Source organism: Pongo pygmaeus, chromosome 3 (genome assembly GCF_028885625.2).
Source record: "Pongo pygmaeus isolate AG05252 chromosome 3, NHGRI_mPonPyg2-v2.0_pri, whole genome shotgun sequence".
Classification (NCBI taxonomy): Eukaryota; Metazoa; Chordata; class Mammalia; order Primates; family Hominidae; genus Pongo; species Pongo pygmaeus.
In genome coordinates, this window is record NC_072376.2 from 99,556,018 (window position 1) to 99,578,460 (window position 22,443).

General features: G+C 40.4%; 1 protein-coding gene across 14 annotated transcripts in view; it reads left to right on the plus strand.

Moving 5' to 3' along the window:
* Nucleotides 1–21,854, plus strand: part of AFF1 (ALF transcription elongation factor 1) — a 203,428-nt gene extending 181,574 nt beyond the window's left edge. For all 14 annotated transcript variants that reach the window (XM_063663862.1, XM_054486036.2, XM_063663865.1 and 11 more), the window contains 9 exons: nucleotides 5,934–6,040; nucleotides 6,993–7,221; nucleotides 7,912–8,003; nucleotides 8,521–8,581; nucleotides 11,953–12,089; nucleotides 12,668–12,739; nucleotides 13,146–13,283; nucleotides 15,311–15,534; nucleotides 16,423–21,854. In XM_063663862.1, coding sequence (XP_063519932.1) covers nucleotides 5,934–6,040; nucleotides 6,993–7,221; nucleotides 7,912–8,003; nucleotides 8,521–8,581; nucleotides 11,953–12,089; nucleotides 12,668–12,739; nucleotides 13,146–13,283; nucleotides 15,311–15,534; nucleotides 16,423–16,544 — 1,182 coding nt within the window. In that variant the 3' untranslated portion in view covers nucleotides 16,545–21,854. The remainder of the gene's footprint in view (nucleotides 1–5,933; nucleotides 6,041–6,992; nucleotides 7,222–7,911; nucleotides 8,004–8,520; nucleotides 8,582–11,952; nucleotides 12,090–12,667; nucleotides 12,740–13,145; nucleotides 13,284–15,310; nucleotides 15,535–16,422) is intronic.
* Nucleotides 21,855–22,443: the final 589 nt, after the last annotated feature.

Genomic DNA, 22,443 nt, shown 5'->3' on the forward strand with positions numbered 1-22,443 from the left:
CTCACTGGGGTTACAGGCATGAGCCACCATGCCTGGCCTATATTTTCTTCTTTAGAATTCTTAAACCAAGCTTATTTTTTTCCAGATTTGGAAGAAAAGTTGAACTCAAGAACCGCAATATATACAGTAATACGCAACCAGGCCAGTGCAATTGGGAGCCCTCTAAAAATGCACCTGGCTGGGCACAGTGGCTCACACTTGTAATCCCTGCCCTTTGAGAGGCTGAGGCGGGTGGATTGCTTGAGCCCGGGAGTTCAAGACCAGCCTGGGCTGGGCAACTCTGTGAGACACTGTCTCTGCAAAAAAGAAAAAAAGAAAAATTTTTTTTTAATTAGCCAGGCGCAGTGGCACATGCCTGAGGTCCCAGCTACTCAGGAAGCTGTGGTGGGAGGATCACTTGAGCCCAGGAGTTAAAGGTTGCAGTGAGCTGTGATTGAGTCACTGCACTCCAGCGTGGGCAACAGAGTAAGACCCTGTCTCTTAAAAAAGAAAAATAAACGCCTAATGTGCATAGAGCTACATGTGTGAGCCTTGCATTGTTCTAGGAGCTCATAGAGATAATTCCTCACTTCAGTCATCTTACAGATTCCTGTCAAATGAAGGATAGTCTGTCTTCATTGTCATTTAGATGAATAACTGAATAAGGAGGTGCATTCATTCAAGTCTTTTTTACTTTTTCTAAATAATTGCTTTGTTGACCAAGACACTTTAACTTTTTTGGGAAAGACATTCCAGTGCTATCATTTATGTGTTTTGAGGAGTGAGGAAGGGAAGTTATGATGTGTAGTAGGAAAATGCAGTTTTATTGCAGGGAATGATTGGTTCAGTCCTTCCCTTCCATCCAAGATCTGTCTTTTCTTGGGTTGTTGCTCCAGATCAGCACCCCTGGTTATCGTTCAAAATGAAAGCTCATCCCTTCTGATTGACCAAGGCCACTTACATCTAAATTTCTTCGTGCCTGTTAGTTACCCTGAGGAGAGCACCACAACCATATGCATGTGATAGCTTAGGCTGTTCTGAATCATGCGTTCCCTCACCAAAGAGAAAAACAAGTGGATGAATTTCCCTTTGCTGTAGCACTCATCCCAGTGATCATAACCTGTCTGCACAGCAAGTCCCTGGGCCTGATCTTGGTACAAACTTGAATTGGTGTCCCTTGTGTCTTTTTCATATTGAATCTCCTTCCGAGGTGAATAACAGGGAAGTCCCTGAATTTCCCCAAAGACTGCTTCTCCAGTTTTCTATGTTGCATGTGCTACCAAGCTCATTTGCTTCCTTTTGGAAGAAGATAATAGAGGCTTAGAATTTAGGTGTGGAAAGAACCTTAGTGGTCCCTTCATCAGCTGCCACCTTTTATAGATGAGATCCAAAAAGGCACTAACATGGCTTGGCTGCTGAGTAAAAATAGATCTGCAGCTCAGGCATGCTGCCTCCTCCCAGTCCCGTGATCTTTCCTCTTTTTCACACGTGTTTTCTCTGTACAAGTGTCTGTTGGGAGGATTCTCAAGAGGCGCACAAGGTCGGCGTACTGGCTCTGGCGCTGCCGGTGAATAAGGTGGTTACCACGTCAGCCCTGGCTTGGTTCCTCCACGGCCCCCACCACTGCCACTCGGTGCCCACACACGTTCCTACTCCACTTTAGCTACTCCTGCAGATGCTCCCATCTTCCTTCACAGCCAAGCTCCTGGTTAACTACATCTTTCCATCTGCTAGAATCTCTGTGGCCCAAAATAAGTGTCAGTTCTGGAAAAAGCCACCTTTTCCCCGCTTCCTACAAGTGTCTGCTTGGTGAGCTGGCTGCAGGGCAGCGCAGGCTGCCGAGAGGCTTTCCCTGACGGAAACTGACTCGGCCCCTTGCAAGCCCATGTCTTCCTTTTATGGCCTTCACTCTTGCCCTGTGCTCCACTGTGGGTGGAGCAGCATCTGGCAGATGATCAGGGCTGCCTGACCCAACAGGTTAAGAAAAGCAAACAAGTCTGTGAGGACCAATTCGTCAGCCAGCAGCCTCCCTTTGTGGAAGGTGAGGCACCATCCTTGAGACACTTAACCCAGTAGAAAAAGAATTTCTGAAACCCAGACCTTAAGCCAGATTCCCTGAAGTGGGGATGACCTGGGGATAAAACACAGGGCAAAGGGACTGCTTTTTCCTCCTGAAGAGAGAGTATCACCTCATCTGAATGGCTTCTTGACTGAGAAAAATCTAAAGAACAGCATGCCTCCTGTTTTATGGCAGGTCTTGTTCTTGGAATTTTGGTCTGCATTTCCGCTCACCCAATATTGCATGGCTCCCATGTTAATGACCCTTTCCTACATCCATCCACTTAAAGTTGTAATGCAGTCCTGCATCCAGTGCCCTCAGCTGTGTCCCTGAGCTGTTAAGCTGAATTTCTGTGCCAACTGACAGATACCGAGTGCCTACTCTGGGGAAGCCTCTGTAACTGTTCCAGACAGAATATGACAAAGTTCCAAGTGCATAGTGTACAAAAAAACACTAACCTCATGCCCTCTGGCTTGATCTCAACAGTTAAGCAAAATCAGCAGAAGGGGACTTTTGTTTTATTTAGTTTGATGGCTTCCTTTCTACCAGCTTATAGAATATTATCTGCTTCTAGGTTGCTAAATATCAATATGAAGCATATTATTCCAGTAAGTGCCAATACAGTTGTTAGATGCTGGCGCTGAAGTTAGTGCTCACTGCGTTCTGTCTTGTTGGCTGTCTGCTTGAGTCACCAATTGGCACAGCCAGAGCTATAACCAGTCTGTGAGGATTGATTTGCCCTGACTTGTATCTTCATGTGTGGTTTATAAGGTCTGCCAGATTGACTTATAGTCACAACCAGCATGTCCTAAGCAAAATGAAACTATATGAACAAAAATCAGCTCTCATTCCACTGCTAGACTTCGGTGTTTTCTTTAAGAAGTAGCCTTGTTAATGCTTAGTTTTGCCTTGGGGGCCTTAATGTGTCATTAACTGCCTGGAAATACCTTTCATTTAAAAAAGTATATTTTAGTACCTAATGTTCAATTTAGTATCCATCTGGATATTTTAGCAAATTTTGATTTTTCAAAGACAAAGTTTCTGTCTTGTAATGTTTCTTGGGCCGGCTATACTGCCTTTCATCTAAAACTCACTACAGTTCACTGGGCCGTTTGGTAACAGGGTAACCTGGGCATAATTAGGTGCTTGATTGACAAAAGAGTTACCAGTAGCAGATGTCAGGTTCTATTTTAACCCCATCATTTCCAATTGATTCTTTTTCTCTCCACCATTATTCACTGTCTCTCAAGTGTTAGCACTCTGAGTTGTTGAACGGAGGTTTGTATGCTGCACAGAGCCCTCTCGCAATGCCCCAGGAAGCTTCTTGTTGGCGTGTGGCCACTCTAAATTGTCCTCCAGGATCTGCTGCTATGGGTCCATGCTTGCAGGAGAAACAGCTGTGTAGAATTTCCTATTGCATTTCATTTGTGGGTTTAGAACTCGGTTGCTTATTTCATATTATCTCCTTTTTCAGTCCTTCAAGGTACATTTTTCCAACTTCTCTAATGAATTATTGCATTTCTGAGTAGCTGATCTGTTTTTATCTTATCTAAGCAGTATATTTATAATTCCTTCTTTGCATTGGCTAATCTGATTAGTAGTTCAGAACCCAATTTTCAGATTATCTATAGCAAAGTGTGAAGAACTGTGCTGTCAAGTAGAAATACAATATAAGCCACATATGTAATTTAAACTTTTCTAATACCACATACAAAACTATAAAAGGGGAGGAAATGGAAAATTAGTTAAAAAAAAAAAAAATTCTTTTTAAGACAGAGTCTCATTCTGATGCCCAGGCTGGAGTGCAGTGGCGCAATCTCAGCTCACTGCACCCTCCACCTCTGGGTTCTAGTGATTCTTGGCCTCAGCTTCATGAGTAGCTGGGACTACAGGCACGCACCAGCACACTCGACTAATTTTTGTGTTTTTAGTAGAGATGGAGTTTCACCATGTTGGCCAGACTGGTCTTGAACTCCTGACCTCAAGTCATCCATCCACCTTGGCCTCCCAAAGTGCTGGGATTACAGGCATGAGCCACCGTGCCCAGCCTAACATTTTAATAATTATATCTAATCCATTATACCTAAAAGATTACTTTAATCAACTCCCAAAATATGTAAGTCTGTTATACATCAATTAAAAAATCAATATAAAAATATTACATTCCCCTTTTTGTACTAAGTCTTCATTTCAGACTAACACCATTCAAGTTCAGGTGCTCCCTAGATCTGGCTATGGCTGCCAGATGGTAGCGTGCAGGACAGTGAGAACTGTTAGCCTCCCGAGGGTACGAGCCTTCACTTGGCCTTAATTTATTTCTTCCTCCTGTATTTTCCCTTCTTAACATTCTCACTTGTGCACATACCGCAAGATTAAAAACGGGTGTCTTTGTAAGCCACTCTGAAGGAAGCCATTTTGAAACAAGACACTGCATAAATGAATAAAAGTGTTTTTCCAAAGGAGTCTGTGAAGGGCTGGATGGATGTGCAAATGCAGGCACACTGATTTGTAGGATGCCAGGAGAAGGGAATTTTGGTTTTTTTTTTCTATTTTCTATTATTTTATGTGGAGCCAGGCTGCTTATTGGTGTCTGGGCAGATTTTGAGCCTACGCATCTTAAATTATTCATTTTTCTTAAACTCAGGAGGAGAGGAAGACACAGGAAAACTGGGGCCTCCCACAGTTAATTTGAAGATTTTTTTTTTTAAGAGAGGATTTCAGGTTTGTTAGGGATTGTCCTAAATTGACTGGTGTCCCAGATTTCTAACTTGGTGACCTGACACTTAGGAAGTTTTGTTCTATGCACATGAGGATTAATTGAAGGGTCTCACCCATCACTTACCTGCCACCTGCTAGACAGTGTGTGGGCTTCCTCCCGAACCTAGAGCCATGCATGGGAAGGAGGCCGCCAGGGACTCTGCACGTCAGACTCCGTAGAAAGCTGGTGTATGTGCTAACCAGTGAGGCATGAGAATGCAAGAAAGACTTTTGTCATGAAGAATTCTGTGTTGTTTTAGTGATTAAATGTATTTAGCACTTTAGTTGGTATAAATGGATGCTTTGGAGATACTTAAATTCTTTTTTCTTTTTTTTTTAACCCTACTTTCAAGCTACCAAGTTAGAGATACTTAAATTCAGTAGTGACAGATTCCCTTTTCCTTACTCCCACTAAAATATTTACAGTCTTTTCAGGGTTTTTTGAAAAATAAAAACATGTTTCTGTATATGGAGAGATATAAAGACAGTATTTTAAAAAAAATGAATCAGTGGAGGGGAAAAAATGTGCTAGAATCCCAGAGCAATTGTTTCTATTGTTGTTGTATATCTTTGTAGTCCTTTCTGTAAAATACACAGGGGATTTTGTAGACGGTTTCAACATTGTACTTATTTTTCAGTAGAAAATAAAGTAAGCTTTAAGTAGTCCATTTTGAATTTTATACAAACAATAAACTAGTGGGTGTAAGTGGATGGTTCTTTTGAAAGAAGTTGCAGGAAACCTCATAAAAAATCATCTCTGTATTGTTTGATGTAAATATGCATGTTTCATGGATTCTTTTCTATTTAGAAAAACATCAGTGGTCTGTTGAAGTCTACTTACTGGGATTGTCTGTTACTTTAGACATCTTCGTATTCTTGCGTGGGAGGAATTGTTTTTCTTCATGCAAAAAAATCTGTCTCAATAGAAATTACATCAAATCTGCATTGTCCCCTGCCCACTCCCCATCACACTCACACACACAGACACACATGGTAAGTACTAATAAGGTTGTTGTGCGTACAGAGATGTCTCCAAAGGTTCATTTACCCTCTTTGCCTTTTCTATATTTTCTTTTCTGTTTTGTCTGTACAATTATGTTGGTAATAATTTGCTTTGCTGATTATACTGTAATAACAGGGTGAAGCAGAAAGAGACTGTGATAACAAGAAAATCAGACTGGAGAAGGAAATCAAATCACAGTCATCTTCATCTTCATCCTCCCACAAAGAATCTTCTAAAACAAAGTGAGTATAGAGATTAGCAACCACCTAATCTACGGTGATCAACACTTCTTGGGTCTTGACATAGCAAAGAAATTTTTCTTCTGCAGTAGAATCAGTGGATTAATAAACTCAAGCTCATTTGGACAATGTATTGTTTGTTTTTGTTTCTTGCATCCATGAGGACCTTACAGGAATTAACAATTCATGTGGCAGCAAATTTAGATTTATCAGAAACATTTTCACTATGGACAATTTCTTTAGACATCTGGATTTTTTTTTTCCCTGAGGGAAAGTAAGAAAGGTACCATTATTTCTACTTTGCAGAATTGGAAACAAACACACAGAGAAAATGACTTGTCCAAAGTCAGAGAATTCTTACTGTGTGTTGGAGCCAGCATTTGGACTCCGGGAGCCTGTGTTCAGTGCTCCTTCTTTTAGAGATGACTAAGAATCTGTCAGGCCACTCAGTGTCTGTTGTTGGGAAGAGGGGTGGCAGGTGAGAGGTGGTAGTGCCAGGAAGACGTAAATATAACAAGCAGCTATTATTTACTGTGATTTACTCAAGAAATTGCTTCAAAAAATGTATTGGCAAAAACAAGTGCTTAGTGTCACCGTGTGGGAACCGATAGAGGTGGGGAAGGCCCAGATGTGGAGGGTGTGGGTCCACTCGCCTTCTTGTCAGGGAAAGGCACCGGTTGGGAAGCAGCTGAAGCAAGCATTCGGAATGGTTGGGGAAAGTCAGGACCATTGGCAGACTCTGCAAGCTTAGAAATTATACAGCTTCATTTATCACTAATGGGTAGGGCTAGATTTTTGAAAGGCCTCAAAAAGTCCCTGAAATTTGGCCTGTTTACACAGTTCATGCTTTGTGATACCCTACTCTTTTGTGCCAGCAGCCAGTTTGTAACTAAACAACGAAGCCGCTTGATGTATGCTTTGCCTCCCCTTAGTTTTACGTGATGTTTCACTCCAGGCCCTCCTCACAGTCCTCAAAGAAGGAAATGCTCCCCCCGCCACCTGTGTCCTCGTCCTCTCAGAAGCCAGCCAAGCCTGCACATAAGAGGTCAAGGCGGGAAGCAGACACCTGTGGCCAGGACCCTCCCAAAAGTGCCAGCAGTACCAAGAGCAACCACAAAGACTCTTCCATTCCCAAGCAGAGAAGAGTAGAGGGGAAGGGCTCCAGAAGCTCCTCGGAGCACAAGGTGAGCAGGGGCGGCGGTCACTGTGTAAGATGGGATGCATTGCTGTACCTTTATGTTCCCAAAGAAGACAAGTTCCTAATGATGGCACTTCAGAACTGTCCATTGCTTTTAATAAGGCAACTGTTTGTGTTTAAAATGCTACTTTTTGGAGGGAGAGTAAAAGGTAGTTAATATACAAAGATTTAGGTGTCGATTTATTCTTCTTACAGTGATTTCAGAGGTGAAAAATCAAAATAGATTTTTGTGCTAGTTTTTGATTGGGTGTTTTACAGTAAGAAATAGTTACCCTGTGTAGTCCTGCTTTGAATGTTTGATCTCAGATACTTTCATTCTTGGTTATAATGGGGAAAAAATGATCCACTTTCTCAAATAAAAGTTCCTCTCTTCCTGTTAATCTGGGTGGAGTGGGGTGGTGTGTTTGGATTGACTAAGAGAAAATGTTATGTGTGGCTTTGTGAGTTCTCTGATCTCTTGGACATTCTAGTCTTTTTGAGTCCCCAGTACAATCAGAACCACTGCTTCAGTTGAATCTGTAGCTGAGGAAGTGTTTAGCCAGGGTAGATTTTGCATTGTTTGATTTACTCTTTTTTTGAAACTACTATTTTGGGCTATTTAAGAGGGATGGTACTTTTAGGACAGTGGTCTTAAATGTTAGAGTGTAATCTGTATATTGATTTTTTTTTTTTGAAGGGTTCTTCCGGAGATACTGCAAATCCTTTTCCAGTGCCTTCTTTGCCAAATGGTAACTCTAAACCAGGGAAGCCTCAAGTGAAGTTTGACAAGTAAGACTTCAGATGGTTTCTTCATGCTCTGTTTTTTTTTCCCCCCCTAAGATGGAGTCTCACTCTGTCACTTAGGCTGGAGTGTAGTGGCACAATCTTGGCTCACTGCAACCTCCACCTCCCGGGTTCAGGTGATTCTCCTGCCTCAGCCTCCCAAGTAGTTGGAACTACAGACATGAGCCATCATGCCTGGCTAACTTCTTTTGTATTTTTAGTAGAGACGGGTTTCATCATGTTGGTCAGGCTGGTCTCGAACTCCTGACCTCAAATGATCCACCTGCCTTGGCCTCCCAAAGTGCTGGGATTACAGGTGTGAGCCACTGCACCCAGCCACTTCTTGCTCTTTCTTCCTCCATTTCCTCCTCCCCTCCTTATTTCCACTTCTCCTTCTTTGTTTACCCTTTCCCCTCCCCTTGCTGTCCTCCCATCCTTTTTCACTCTTGGTCTTAAGTTATCTTGCCCTAGTCTAGTAATTTTTGGCTCATATGACCTGTCCCTGGTTTTTCCTCTTTTTCAGACAACAAGCAGACCTTCACATGAGGGAGGCAAAAAAGATGAAGCAGAAAGCAGAGTTAATGGTTAGTATTGGCTGTTTATCTCTTTGGTAGAATGTTTTCTGATGGTAAAAAAAAATTTTGGTAATCTCCATTCTGCCGTATTCCATATCACTCAGCATATGTGCAGTGGAAGGAGGGGGTGCAGCAGGTGCAGGAGAAAGGAGTGTATGGGCCCTACCATTGGCCACAACATACGCAAGCAGCAAAATCAGGACCTTAATGATTAAGGGGTAGGTGGTTCTTGGTGGTGTTATTTTCTTTGGCTCCATTGATTGAGTCTGATCATGGGCAGATACACAAAGGACCTAGTCACAAGTTTTATATCTAAGTAAGTCAAAGTTAATCTACCTGCTGGTGATTTAATGCATAGGTGCCTTTTTATTCCACTGTATCAATTCTTTGGATGTGAAAAATGAGTCCTGCTGTTGAAACTCAGTCAACGTGTGTTCACTCTAAAACATTTCACAAGGCAGGGAAGCCTGTTTACATTCCAAAATTATCTTAAAGCTTTGAGAGGCTGACCTGAAGGAAGAGTTGAGCTAGGCTATTAGATGAGATTTTAAGATGAAGGTAATGATTATACTGTTGGTAAACATGCTTTAAAAACATGAATTCTCTTTACTTATTAGCTTTTGGACTTTCTAAAACGTGGTGGTTTTGTAGTTAATTGTGTACATAATTATGCTTTTACATCACTACTGCAATAAATATAATGAGATAATGTTTGCCCTTTGTCATATTTAGATATCCAAGACTCTGGGGCTTTTGCTTATGTAGTGAGTTCCTAAACCTAAATCCCCACAAATGCAGAAATGCAAAAACCTCCCTGGAAAGCCATATGTTGAACTTTGGTGCACAGAGGGAAGGGCATGAGTTGCCTTTTTTGGTTCACATGCAAACCTAACCACACATTTCAGACACCCACAGGGGTCTGAATCAGATTGGATCATGGTGGCCTGGCCTGCAAGATCCTGGCCTGGTGCTCTTCAACCCTAATCTGCAGACCTGTATCTCTTCTGAGACCCTTTCATCAGATACCCTTGCATTAGGCAAAATGTTGATTCCTTACCATGCTGAATTCTGTAAGATAGTCAAAGACAAGCCTCTCTAGCCCTGTCCCTAAAACTACCCTGTACCAGGGTGACCTGAGTCAGATTAAGAAGCTGATATTGTGCCAAGCAATGGTTTCAGCAGCTGCCATTTTTCCAAGATTATTACTAGAACTGTATGAATCTTTGGAGTTTTGGAAAGAGTAAATATTTCACACTGTCAGCCAGTTATCTAAAACTTATCTTGACATTGGATACTTTCAGTACTAGATTTCTCGTTATTCAAAGGAGTAATATTCATACTCTAGGGAACTTTGTTTTTAATCTGTTCATATGCATACATTCTTTCTCCTTACCTAAGGTGACTGTACATCCCAGTGTGCAAGGACAGTCCTGGTTTATGCCTGTTTCATCCCAGTTTGATAAATAATTATATCCCATTTCACTCTTAAAATATGCCAGTTTGGACAATAAGCCCCTATGGCCACCCACTCCATAATATTCTCCCATAATAGCATAATGTTTCAAAGATGTGCAATTGGTGTTCCAAATAGTTACCTATCCAACTGAGTAGAAAGGGATGTATTTCTTCTCTACGTTATCTTCAACTGATGAGTGATGAGTAGGGAAACTACATTAACAATGTTTCAGGAGATACATGGAGTCACAGAAATATGGACATTATTGGCCTTATGATATACTTAATCTAAAGGAAATGGATATGGACAAATTGCTACACAGTATTGTAGTTTAGTTTATTTCTAGCCTAAAGCCAATATTAACTTCGGAAATCCCATGAAAGAGTTGGTGTTGAATAAGTATATTTGGAGAATTCAGTTCCCATCAGTGAAGCAAACCAGTCATGCCAAATACTGCTGATTAATTGGGGAATACTCATTTGATTTTTGTTCTGTCACTAATCTGAGCCTGGGTTCTCTAGAAAAAGTATTTTTTGATTAAGTTACCTTTTAAAAATAAAAAATGTTAGAATAATTGAATATTCTGAAATATACATGTATACTACATGTGTGTGTGTATAGCAGCCTAGTTCGTTCTGCTGCTGGTAAAACATGAGAACAGTATGCACTGAAGTCATTCTGTTGTCAGCTCACTGGGAGAAGCATTGTTTCCGCCCCATGTAGAGTGCAGCAGCATGCCTAAGTAGCATGACAGCCCATACCTCTCTCATTGCTGACGTGTCTCCAGCTCCTTGTATTCCACCTACATCTTTACTATTTTCTTTTTTTTTTTTTTTTTTTTTTTTTGAGCCTTGCTCTGTCGCCCAGGCTGGAGTGCAGTGGCATGATCTCGGCTCACTGTAACCTCCGCCTCCCATATTCAAGCGATTCTCCTGCCTCAGCCTCCCAAGTAGCTGGGATTACAGGCCTGCTACCACGCCTGGCTAATTTTTATATTTTCAGTAGAGACGGGATTTTGCTGTGTTGGCGAGGCTGGTCTCAAACTCCTGACCTCAAGTGATCCATTTGCCTCGGCCTCCCAAAGTGCTGGGATTACAGGCGTGAGCCACCATGCCCGGCCCCTATTTTCATTCTTTCCTTTTGAACATATCAAATACAAAGCAGAAATTACAAATGCTAATCAGTTGCTCTCAGTGTGCAGTACATATGCCACATGTAGAGAGAAAGACAGTTGCATCACACTGTCATCAGCTGCACTTGCCATATGCCACTTAGAAGCGTGCTACGTGACAAAGTGTGTATTCAGGTGTAGGGTGACCACCAATATCTGATTTTGTTCCTATTTCTACATTCCCTTTAAGGGACTCTGAAATGTTACCCCTGTTGGCCTCGGGGGATGGCTTTGTGCACTAAAGCAGATGTCAAAGGAGATTAATCTATTGGGCTGTAAAATGCATAAAACAATTATTGTTGGCTATTATATCTAACATGCTCATAAACCATGATGAGTGTTTTCTACTTTTTAATAAACTTCAGCACGCACAAAGAAATATGTGTCTGCATTACTCCAGACATGTGGAATAATCTGTTTCTCAAGAAAGTTATAGAATGAATAATTGCACACTGATAACAAGGAGACTGTGTACTTACTGCCTTAGTTTGGATATGTGCTTTCATAAGGCTGTGAGAGCATGGTCTTAATACAGGATCATTTTCTTTTTCCTAATGAATTTTTGCTAAAAGAGTTTTCAGCAGGTCATAGCTGACAGGCTTTGGTTATCATTTTTAGTTCATTCATCCTCACACTTCTCCCTGGCCATAATTAAACTAAGACAGTGGAGGAAAGTCACACTAAAGAATATGGGTGAGAAACTAAATCAAGGTTTGTCTTCAGCCTAACAATGACCATGTTCTTCTCCTGCAGACGGACAAGGTTGGAAAGGCTTTTAAGTACCTGGAAGCCGTCTTGTCCTTCATCGAGTGTGGAATTGCTACAGAGTCTGAAAGCCAGGCATCCAAGTCAGCTTACTCTGTCTACTCAGAAACTGTAGATCTCATTAAGTAAGTGCCGAGTCATTGTGCTTTCCTCTTAAATACTTTTCTTTCCTCACCTTTATTGTTTTAATCCATTTGAACCTTAGTGTGAAGATGGCTCAATAAAGGGGAGCCTTAAAAAAGTTATTGGTCTAAGAACTAGTTTTTGTCCTGAAGTTGCGTTCTAGATGAAGTGCTAGCACAGAATAACTGGGTCCAACTGCATCATTTTGCTAAGTGCGCCAAGAAGTGCCAAAGCTTTCAGGGAGGTTGGTTTTTCCAGTTTAGCTTTCTTATCAGGTGCCCTCTCCTCTCAGTTTAAGCCTCTACTTTGTTTACTTACCTACATTTCAACAGGTGACTCAGTAAGGACACAACTTTACTTGGTTTCAAGAGGTAGACAAGCCATGCAAGAGACGTGTCCTCACCTAGTTTTCTCAATGGCCTGGATTGTTGCTCTAAAGCCTCGGGGTTTTTTATTTTTTTCCTGTGATGCTCTCATCTCTTCTTCAGGAAAAGTCAATATAAAATGGAAACAAGCATATTAAGTTGTATTTGTGTCTGCCTTTGTTTAAAACCTGATGTACTTTTATGTTTTCCTATAGATTCATAATGTCATTAAAATCCTTCTCAGATGCCACAGCGCCAACACAAGAGAAAATATTTGCTGTTTTATGGTGTGTATTTTCCTTTGTCTAAATAGTACTAAATTTGTTTTTGCATCTGTTGATGTTACAAAAAGATTTTGAAATTTGTTTTCTTAATGTGAAAATTACGAAAAGCAAGTCAGTACTTTGGTCAAAAGGTTAATCCCCCACTGATAGTAATTCTTACAAAATGGTATCTGCTGCCATTTTTCTGATGGCTTGGTAAATGCTTTGGTCTTGTGATATAAATTATATCCTTGTGTTTTCTACCAGCATTTACTTTTGGGATAGTATGAACAGAGCAGTAAGATACTTTACATACTAACTCACACTGGTGAGGAAAACCCAGTGTGTTCATCAGGCTATAAAAGGTTAGATGGCTGCTTTTCTGTAGTATGATAGTCACGTGCAGTTTCACTTCTGTCTTTGTTCATAGCATGCGTTGCCAGTCCATTTTGAACATGGCGATGTTTCGTTGTAAAAAAGACATAGCAATAAAGTATTCTCGTACTCTTAATAAACACTTCGAGAGTTCTTCCAAAGTCGCCCAGGCACTTTCTCCATGCATTGCAAGGTAACTCTAAGTCTAATATAAATAATTTCCAAAATTGAGTCATTTCTTTATTTACTTCTTGCTTTTGCAACCATTTGTATGCTTACATATGTCACTTTGCCTTTTCAAAAATTGTTGGCTTCATCTGTTTGCTGATTGCTCCTAAATTTAAATTATTAGCATATTTCTACGTTTTTGAGAAATAGTTATAAATCAAGGTTTTTGCTGATTGGAAAACATAAAAAGATAATTGCAAAGAATACAGAATTGAAATTTTTGAGCTTTGAGGTTTTTGTTTGTTTGTTTGTTTGTTTTTTGAGACAGAGTCTTGCTCTGTCTCCCAGGCTGGAATGCAGTGCTGCAATCTTGGCTCACTGCAACCTCCACCTCCCAGGCTCAAGTGATTCTCCTGCCTCAGCCTCCCGAGTAGCTGGGATTACAGGCCTGCGCCACCACCATGCCCAGCTAATTTTTGTATTTTTAGTAGAGAGGGGGTTTCACCACATTGGCCAGATTGGTATCGAACTTGTCACCTCAAATGATCTGCCTGCCTTGGCCTCCCAAAGTGCGGGGATGCCACAGGCATGAGCCACCGCACCTGGCCGAGCTTTGGGGATCTTTAGATAAGCCTAAGAACACAAAACAAGAGGCAGAGCCAACAGAACCAGAGCCAGAGTCCTTTCTCTCTCTGTATGTGTGACATAGCTTCTTGGCATTTCAGTAAACAAGAAATTTCCAGAGCCATATGCCACACCAGTAATACTAAGAATGAAAATGATTATCTTTAGCAAAATTCTTTTCCCCATTTTGTGAAGTAAAATTGTTCATGTATGCTGTAAGTTATTAGAAAAAAAAAAAAAAAAAGAATCCTTGTACAAGTGTTTTTCAAATGAAGCTGGAATTTTCTTCCCTGTAGTCCTTGCCTAGTATTTGTTAATTTGGTCATACTCCTTGTGAAGTTCCTAGTTCTGATAAGTTTTGCTATTTTAAGAATATCACTTACATGACTGCCCTATTTCTAGCACATTCAAAAGAAGAGACTCCCATATGGCCTCTCTTAAAAAAGAAAGTCCTGATTAAGAAGTAACTTCATATTACCTCTGAAGATTTTCATGGCTGCTGCATCTGAGATATTATTCTAAGCTAATAGATTGTCAATCACATTATTTTACATAACTCCTTCAGTCATTTGTCCATCCAGTATATACTGAGCACCTTCTTCATACCAAGCCTTGTTTTAGGTACTGGGGATACAGCAGACAAGAACCACTGCCCTCATGGAGCTTTCATTCTACTCCTTGCAAATGTACATTCTGCTAGGTCCGTGCAGCCCAAACGGCAGGTGTAACATCATGAGGCTACTGCTGCTGAGCCATCTTTCCATTTTATATTCATGAACTCTTTTTTATTTAATCCACATTGAGTCACATGTTAACTTGCAGGTCCAGATATTCAGCCAAGAGTGGAGTAGAGAGGAGATAGAGTCTTCTGATGAAGTATTTATCAGGAGCCTACTTTTAGCACCTATTGTGCTAAGTGCTAGTAATGCAAAAATTAATAAGACATTATTTCTGCTGTGGCCCAGGAAAAGGAATAAACAGTAGATAAATGTAAGAAAAGAGAGATGTTCAAGTGGTGGCAGAAAGGAAGCTGTGATGTATCCAGGGTATCCACAGTGTCTAAAAGAATGCATGGTACAGAGCAGGTGCTCAGTGTTTACTGAGTGGATGAAAGGATGAAATACAGGTGGGTGCACACACATACATACATATGCATACATTACATACATAGAGTATTGTCTTACTAGGAGATTCCAGGCAGAGGAAGTAGACTATGCGAATGGCACGGGAAAAGCATATTTGGAATACAGATTAGCCCAGCAGGTTGTCTTGTTGACCTTGTAGGAGTGACTTTAGTAGTGGTTATCATTTTGGCAGGTGTGTGGTGAAGCTTTGTGTCTTGGACTGTAGTTCCAGACACGTAAATCTGTGATCCAGGGGTCTACTGGTGACTGACTGACCAGTTATCTCTTTTCTTCCGCCTCCCAGAAGCACAGGCACACCATCCCCTCTTTCCCCAATGCCTTCTCCTGCCAGCTCCGTAGGGTCCCAGTCAAGTGCTGGCAGTGTGGGGAGCAGTGGGGTGGCTGCCACTATCAGCACCCCAGTCACCATCCAGAATATGACGTCTTCCTATGTCACCATCACGTCCCATGTTCTTACTGCCTTTGACCTTTGGGAACAGGCCGAGGCCCTCACAAGGAAGAATAAAGGTAAATAAATGGCTTTGTGGTGGTAATTACTGGGGTGTTTGGATTGGGAGGAAAAAACATTGGTTTATATTTTAAGTTCAGTTTCTTGGAGAAAAGGAAATGTGTAGCTGTTTTACTTTAATTATATTTTCTCCATTCTGCCTCAAAACCTAGTTGCAATTATTCCTTGAGCACTGTGGCATGGAGCTGAATTTCTATGGCTAGATCTTAGCAAAACCAAAATAGAAGTGGCTTTAGCACCTTGCCCCTTCTGAAATTCTGCTGTCATTATTTCAGCCTGAGCTGAAATGCTAGCTGAAAGGCAAGGCAAATGAAGAAGAGTTGTCACTGGCTGTTCCTAGGCTCAGCACATTGGAGATACAAAGTAGCATAACCCAAATACTGAGGTTATTGTTTGTTTTTAGTATATGTTAAGAAAGATAGTAGCTATAGTACGAGAGATACAGCATAGTAAACATTATTGAGACTTGTTTGGGGAAGAAGACCCTTGGAGAAATGCAAGGTTCAGGAGAGTTGGAGCCAGCTGGCTGTAATCACTTACTTTCGACATAGCCTCTTAGGGCCTTATCTGTCTTATCAAACTGATAATGCTTTTAACTTTTTTTTTTTTCATTAATGCATCCTTTGAGGCAAAGGTATAAATTTGATGTTTTCCAAGTGCCAGCCATTGTGCTAAGCATTATGGATTCATCTCTAAAGCAAACCTGGTTTGTAGTCTAGTGGAGAATTAGCAAGCAATCACAGTAGATTGTGATTTTTTTGCTGTGATAAAGTGCAGAATATTGTGGGGACGTACCTTCTGGAACCTTGAATTTTTGTTTCCATTTTAATTTTTTTGTGTGCTTGTGTATTTACTTGTTTTTTTAATGTTTTGTTTTGTTTTTGCAGAATTCTTTGCTCGGCTCAGCACAAATGTGTGCACCTTGGCCCTCAACAGCAGTTTGGTGGACCTGGTGCACTATACACGACAGGGTTTTCAGCAGCTACAAGAATTAACCAAAACACCTTAATGGAGCCCCAGGTTGATTCAATGCCTTGGGAACTATTTTTGCACATTGGAAGCCTCAAAAACAGTCCAGACATTTGTTTCATCAGGACACCAAACTCTAAAACAGAAGCACGAGATGGCCAGGACATTTGTCCACTTAAACTCTCAACAACGGTGTGATCATTGGTTGGACACTATGGTTATGCAGAAGCAGAGATGAGGAGGCTGGCCCCAGAGATGATCTTGCCCTTCCAAACTAAAGGACAGAAGTGCAATGTAGCTTAAATGGGTGTATGAATGGTCTAGAAACATTTCTTGTTTTTTTTTTAACCAGCAGGATACAAGTTGCAAATGAAATGAGGAAGAAACAGTTTCAACTCTGAAAGTGAATTTCACATCATCTCAGTAGCCACACTAGTCCATTCCCAGAAGGAAATTTTTTTTTAACAATGACTTTTGGTGAAGGGTTTTGTGGATGATTATTTTTCTTTTGAGTTTTGGGAGAAATGTTTAATAACTTCTAATGGCCATCTGTAAACCATACGTAATGAAGGACTCCACTGTGCTCCACTTTCTGCCAGTGAACAGTGGCTTGATAATACCAAGTATTGTTGTAATTTATAAAGTTGAAGGCAACCCCTGCTCCTGCCGCCCCCCATCTCCCCATTGCCTAGAGGGCTGCACATTGACCCCAGCTCTGACTTCTCATTACTGTGCTGAAAGTCAGCCCACGTCGGAGCGGCGAGGAGGAGCCACAGTACATGGGGTGTCGCCTCGAGGTCTGCACAGGAGGACTTGGCGCTGCCATTTCCTACCCTTGCCATTTCCCACCCCTGCTTCAGTGAAAGGGACTCTCTAACAGGGCAGTCACTGTTGACTCTATTCTGAATTTCCTACCTTGGGGAAGAAGGGAACCAACATTTATACCTGACCAGATGGCTAAAGTGCTTTTAAAGTTTTGTTTAAGTAGAGCTGGAATTTGAGGTGCTGATCTGTGGTCTACAGTTATGTGGTAACTCACGTTGTCCAACCAACTCAGAGTTTCGTCAGTGAACAAGAAAAATGAAATCTGCTTCTTAGAGAGGCTATATTTTTCTGCTACAAATTATTTTATATTTATAGCAAAACTAGACTTTCAGAGTCCTTGATTGTCTAGGGGAAGTTAACTCCCTGAGAGGATGTAGAGATTTGGGGTGGTTAATTAGACTTTTGAAAAACTTGTCACCACATGCCTTCACTCCAGAGTGTTCTCAGCTAGATTTGATTTGGTTGAGGAGGAACTGTGGCCCTCCGTAAGTTATTGCCATAGTGTATACATTAAACCAAGTCCATTTTGAATGACCTAAAATGAAATAATCAGAAATCCCATGTGCCCATAAGCAGATTTTTCTTTTTCATTGAAACTTTAAAGGTTATTATTGGAAACATTACTTTGAGTGCAGTGTTTTTAAAAGGCAATTCTTTTTTATCCCTTTTAGAAGTAGAATTTGCACACTTACTACAATTGGAGTGTCATCTCTATAACTATTTTTTCTCCGCCTTTGTCCCATTCTGCCCCCTACATGTTTCCTACCAAGCATGTTTCACATTTTCCTACTAGTGGAGGAGGGAGAACCATATTTATTTATAATGAAGACATCTAAGATCCCTATGATGAATGCAGGAACTCTCTTGGTAGTTTGTAAATACACAAAGGGATGTGTCTAGGGATGGGAGCGATGCTTATCTCTCACAGTGTGAGTGGTCTGTGTGAGGCTGTTCCGTCAGTTTCTTCTCCAGACTGTTCTTTGGTTGTCACTAAGTCAGAGGTCTGGTCCCTCATGTTTAGGTGAAAGCCAGAGAATGACAGCTGTAGTCATATCTGAGCATAAGACCTTGATGTGTGATTCCTGATGACCGGTTTCATTTATTCATGTTATAAAGCAAAGCCCTGGTCCTTTTTAAACTGCTAGTTTTAAAAACCTGTGTTAAATGAACAGTAATTGCCTGGTAGGTTTTCTGTGTTTGTAGCATTGTGTGTCCATCTGTTATATGTAAGGGACGAGGCACCAGAATCAGGCTTTATTTCGATATTGAAGATGTTATTTAACATCTCTCTTTTTTCCTTACTCCCTTAGCCATCCCTTCCCCCTTTGCCCCACCATTCCCTAGAACAAGCCACCTGTCAATTGTGAAGGGTTGTGTTCTTTATGGCAGGTCCTGTCTATGCAGATTGTGCCAGAGCATGTGCGTGTTCTGTTGGCAAGCCACAGTGCTCCCTTGACTGAAGACATTTCCAAGTAGATTTCTCAGCCAGCTCTAAAACAGATTGCTTTTTCAGTGGCCTTACTCTTTGTGGGTTTTTTTTTTTTTTCCTGAACTAGATATAAAGATTTTATTTGTCCTTTGAAAAAGTAACAAATGTGCATAGATCAATTTGTACTACTTTGGTCATTGGATATTTCTGATCCTTATTGCATTGTACCTAAAAGAGAGTAACTAATGGTAACCTTTTTAATAGAGTATGTGAAAGGTAGTGGCTGATGAATCCTTAATGTTCATAGGGTCTTTTTGCTGTTACAGTTGTATATAGAAGTCTAAAGGATTTTTTAAATCATTTGCACTTTTTCACTGCATGCTTACAATTCCCAAAGGCAAAATCTGTACTGAGGTAGATCATTTGAAAGGGCTAGATTATAAAATTAAGCCTTAGAATATGCAAAGTTCTCATAACAATAATAGTACACACTTCACGGTAAGACAAATGCAAATCATCTTAAGGAGTGAAAATAGAGTGTAAATCTTGCCTTTGGCACTACAAGGTGTGTGTGTGTGTGTGTGTTTGTGTGTGTCTTTAGTAGGAAATGGAAGAACACTGTTTTATTTTTAAAAGTGTTTAATGTTTCTGTCCTTTCTGTGAATTATTGAATTTAAGAGCCCTGCTAAATAATGAAAAAACACTTTACTAAAACCTATCGAATGATACTGGGTTCGGATTGTGAAAACATTGGCCACCTAGTAGCAGCGGTGAGGAGTGGGAGGGCCCAGCAAGCATTTATCAGAAATAGAATCACAATAGGAGGAGAATTTGACTGGCTGATATTATGATTTGATCACAATACTGAATGGGAAAAGCATCTAATATTTTGTAACAAAAAGACCTTCATATTATCTGTTTTGACCAAAATGTGTAGCTATTTCCCTTAGACAGATTGGACCACACTTATCTCCCTTGTCCTGTATCCTTTAATTTCAGGTCTCAGGATGTTTAGAAAGCTAAAACCCCCTACCCCTTTCTGGCTGAAAACTTGCCTTATTTGGTATCTTACACATTAATGTTACTAGCATCAGGAGCTTACTGTTCTATTATGATTCATCTTCAGTAATTTTTAGACGCAAAAGAAAGCCATTGTGTCCTCTACAATTAACACAACTGTTATCTCTGATACACAAAGGGATATAAATACATACACTTAAATAGAGAAAAATAGGTTGGTTGAATTGTGCCTTTGACTGAACCGAGTTTTTAAATACTGCTGTGTTTGTTTCGCCATGGCTTCAGGGATGATACATGGCTCTTGCCACCTTTTACTCCTCTGCTTTAGGAAGTTTGAGTTGTATTTGTGCATCTTAAAGTAGATTGAGACTTGAGGCTGGGCTTTCGGGTTTTGTTTTGTTTTTTTTAATGTACTTAAGCCTGCTTGCTTCCTACCACAGATTCTTTATTTTCCCAAACACTACAAAAAACTTGTAAAACTTTGCCATTTCATCTGTTTACACTCTTTGCCACTGATTAGCAGTATTTAAATCTTGCAGGAATATTTTGTGCTTCCTTTAGAAACACAAGAGTATAGATTTTTCTCACTGAAAAGTGAGAGTTACACATTGCAGCCATGAAGGGATGCTAGGATCAGTTATGGCAGTACCTTTTTTCCCCTCCTGTTCCTGAGCCAGTTGCCTCTTTTGTTTTGGGTCCCACTTAGGATTAATGGATGTAAGGTATTTTTCTGTGCCTTTATTTTGTGTCATTCTATTGGAAGGAGGTGTAATGGCAGAATAGCATAGTGTTGGGGGTTTTCCTTCAAACACTGCAAGTGGTATTGCCACCATGTGAACCTCAAATATGCAATCCAGTTGTGTTGGTTTCTTGGCGACTTGGAGTGTTCATCTCTTCGTGAATTGTGAGCAGTGACCATGTTCTTCAGTTCTTAATTATGGTGAGTTGACAAATACCAACTACTGCTTTTCTTTAGGTGGCTATTAATTTCTTATTGTCAGGAGGAAATGACACTATATTCTGTTCCACTGAGCGTCAGAGATCAGCAGGCACTGTACTGGGTAGAGAAGTGCCTATACTTCTCTACCTAAGAGGGCAGGAGGGAAACCCTACAGCTCCTTGTGAGCCTATATATTAGTATATCGGCCTAGAGAGGACAAGGGAATAAGACCACTCATAGTGAGGCTGGCCAAGCTGCACTGGTCGGACCAGGCAGTGGCTGACCTAAGGAGGACAACTTGCTTTGCTTAAAAGTAGATTTAAGCAATGCTTAACACAGGCAGTATTAACTTCACCTTTGTTGAGGCCATCAACGTGTATTGTTAAAATTACTGCATATCCCCCCCAGATATCAAGTATACACTGTTCATGTTGGGGTTGTGTGTGTCTGTGTGTATATGTGTGTGTGTATGTATGCGCACGCATGTGTCCCAAATCTTGTTTTTTTTTTTCTGAATGTGATCATGTTTTGGATGATACCTGAGCAGGGTTGCCTTTTTTTTATTTATTACCATTATATATTATATTATATATTTTTTGCTTTCTTGTAACTTTGGAGGAAAGTCAAATCTTGGTATTAAAATTGTTTTAAAAAGGAGTAAATTTTCCAGTTGATAAATGAAAATCACTGGTCTATCTTTAAAATAATAAGTTTTTCTTTAATTACTGTGGAATAACGTGCCAGCTGTCATCAACACAATGATTTTGTACATAGGGTAGGGAAGCAGTGATGCTCTCAATGGGAAGATGTGCAACACAAATTAAGGGGAACTCCATGTATTTTACCTACTTCAGCAATGGAACTGCAACTTGGGGCTTTGTGAATAAAATTTAGCTGCCTTGTATAGTCGTTTGAAAGAGAATATGTGATCTGTGAGAGAATTATAGTTTTTTTTAGAAGAAAAATCTGCAAAAGATCTTTCCAAAGACAATGTGCCACAGATCTTTTGTTCCCTGTAATAAGGATTAATTGCTGTTTAAACAAAAATGTAATTGTTCATCTTTAAATTCTTTCCTTTTCATAAGAGGATCAAGCTGTAAAAAAACAAAAAAACTAATAAAAATTTCGAGAAATCATTGGATTTGAATCTATGCTTTCCCTTTACCTGAATATAGTAATTCTTAATACCATTATGTGAAATTGCCATCTATAGCCAAGGAGTTTCATGTGAGCAATGTGCCCTTATTCACAATATTTATTGCTGGAATGGAGAAAGAACTGTTCAGAAGGCAGCTTATCCTTCTGTTCAGTTGATCTCGCTAAGATCATAATCAGACACAAATTGGCCTAACATCACTAGTGTGGCTTCTTATCCTAACATCAACTGGAGGGTGTAGCAGTGACCAAATTTGCCTATTTATTTCCAAATTTGCTGGGTAGACAGGATTGTAGAATGTTGGTATTGAAAGGGATCTAAAAGTTATCTGGGCTTTTCACCCTTTGCCACCGTTAAAGAAAAAATCCTCTTTGATTTCATGAAATGGGAAAGGACCTGGGTGCTGAAATCTGACTTCCTTGTGTTTGAATCTGATTTTCTGGTTTGCTAATTAGGTGACCCTTGGTCAGATTAACCTCTGCATTTCTCTTTTACAACTGTTGAAATGGTATCCACCCAGTAAGATTGCAAGGATCACGTTAGATGATGTATTGAGATTGCTTAGCATG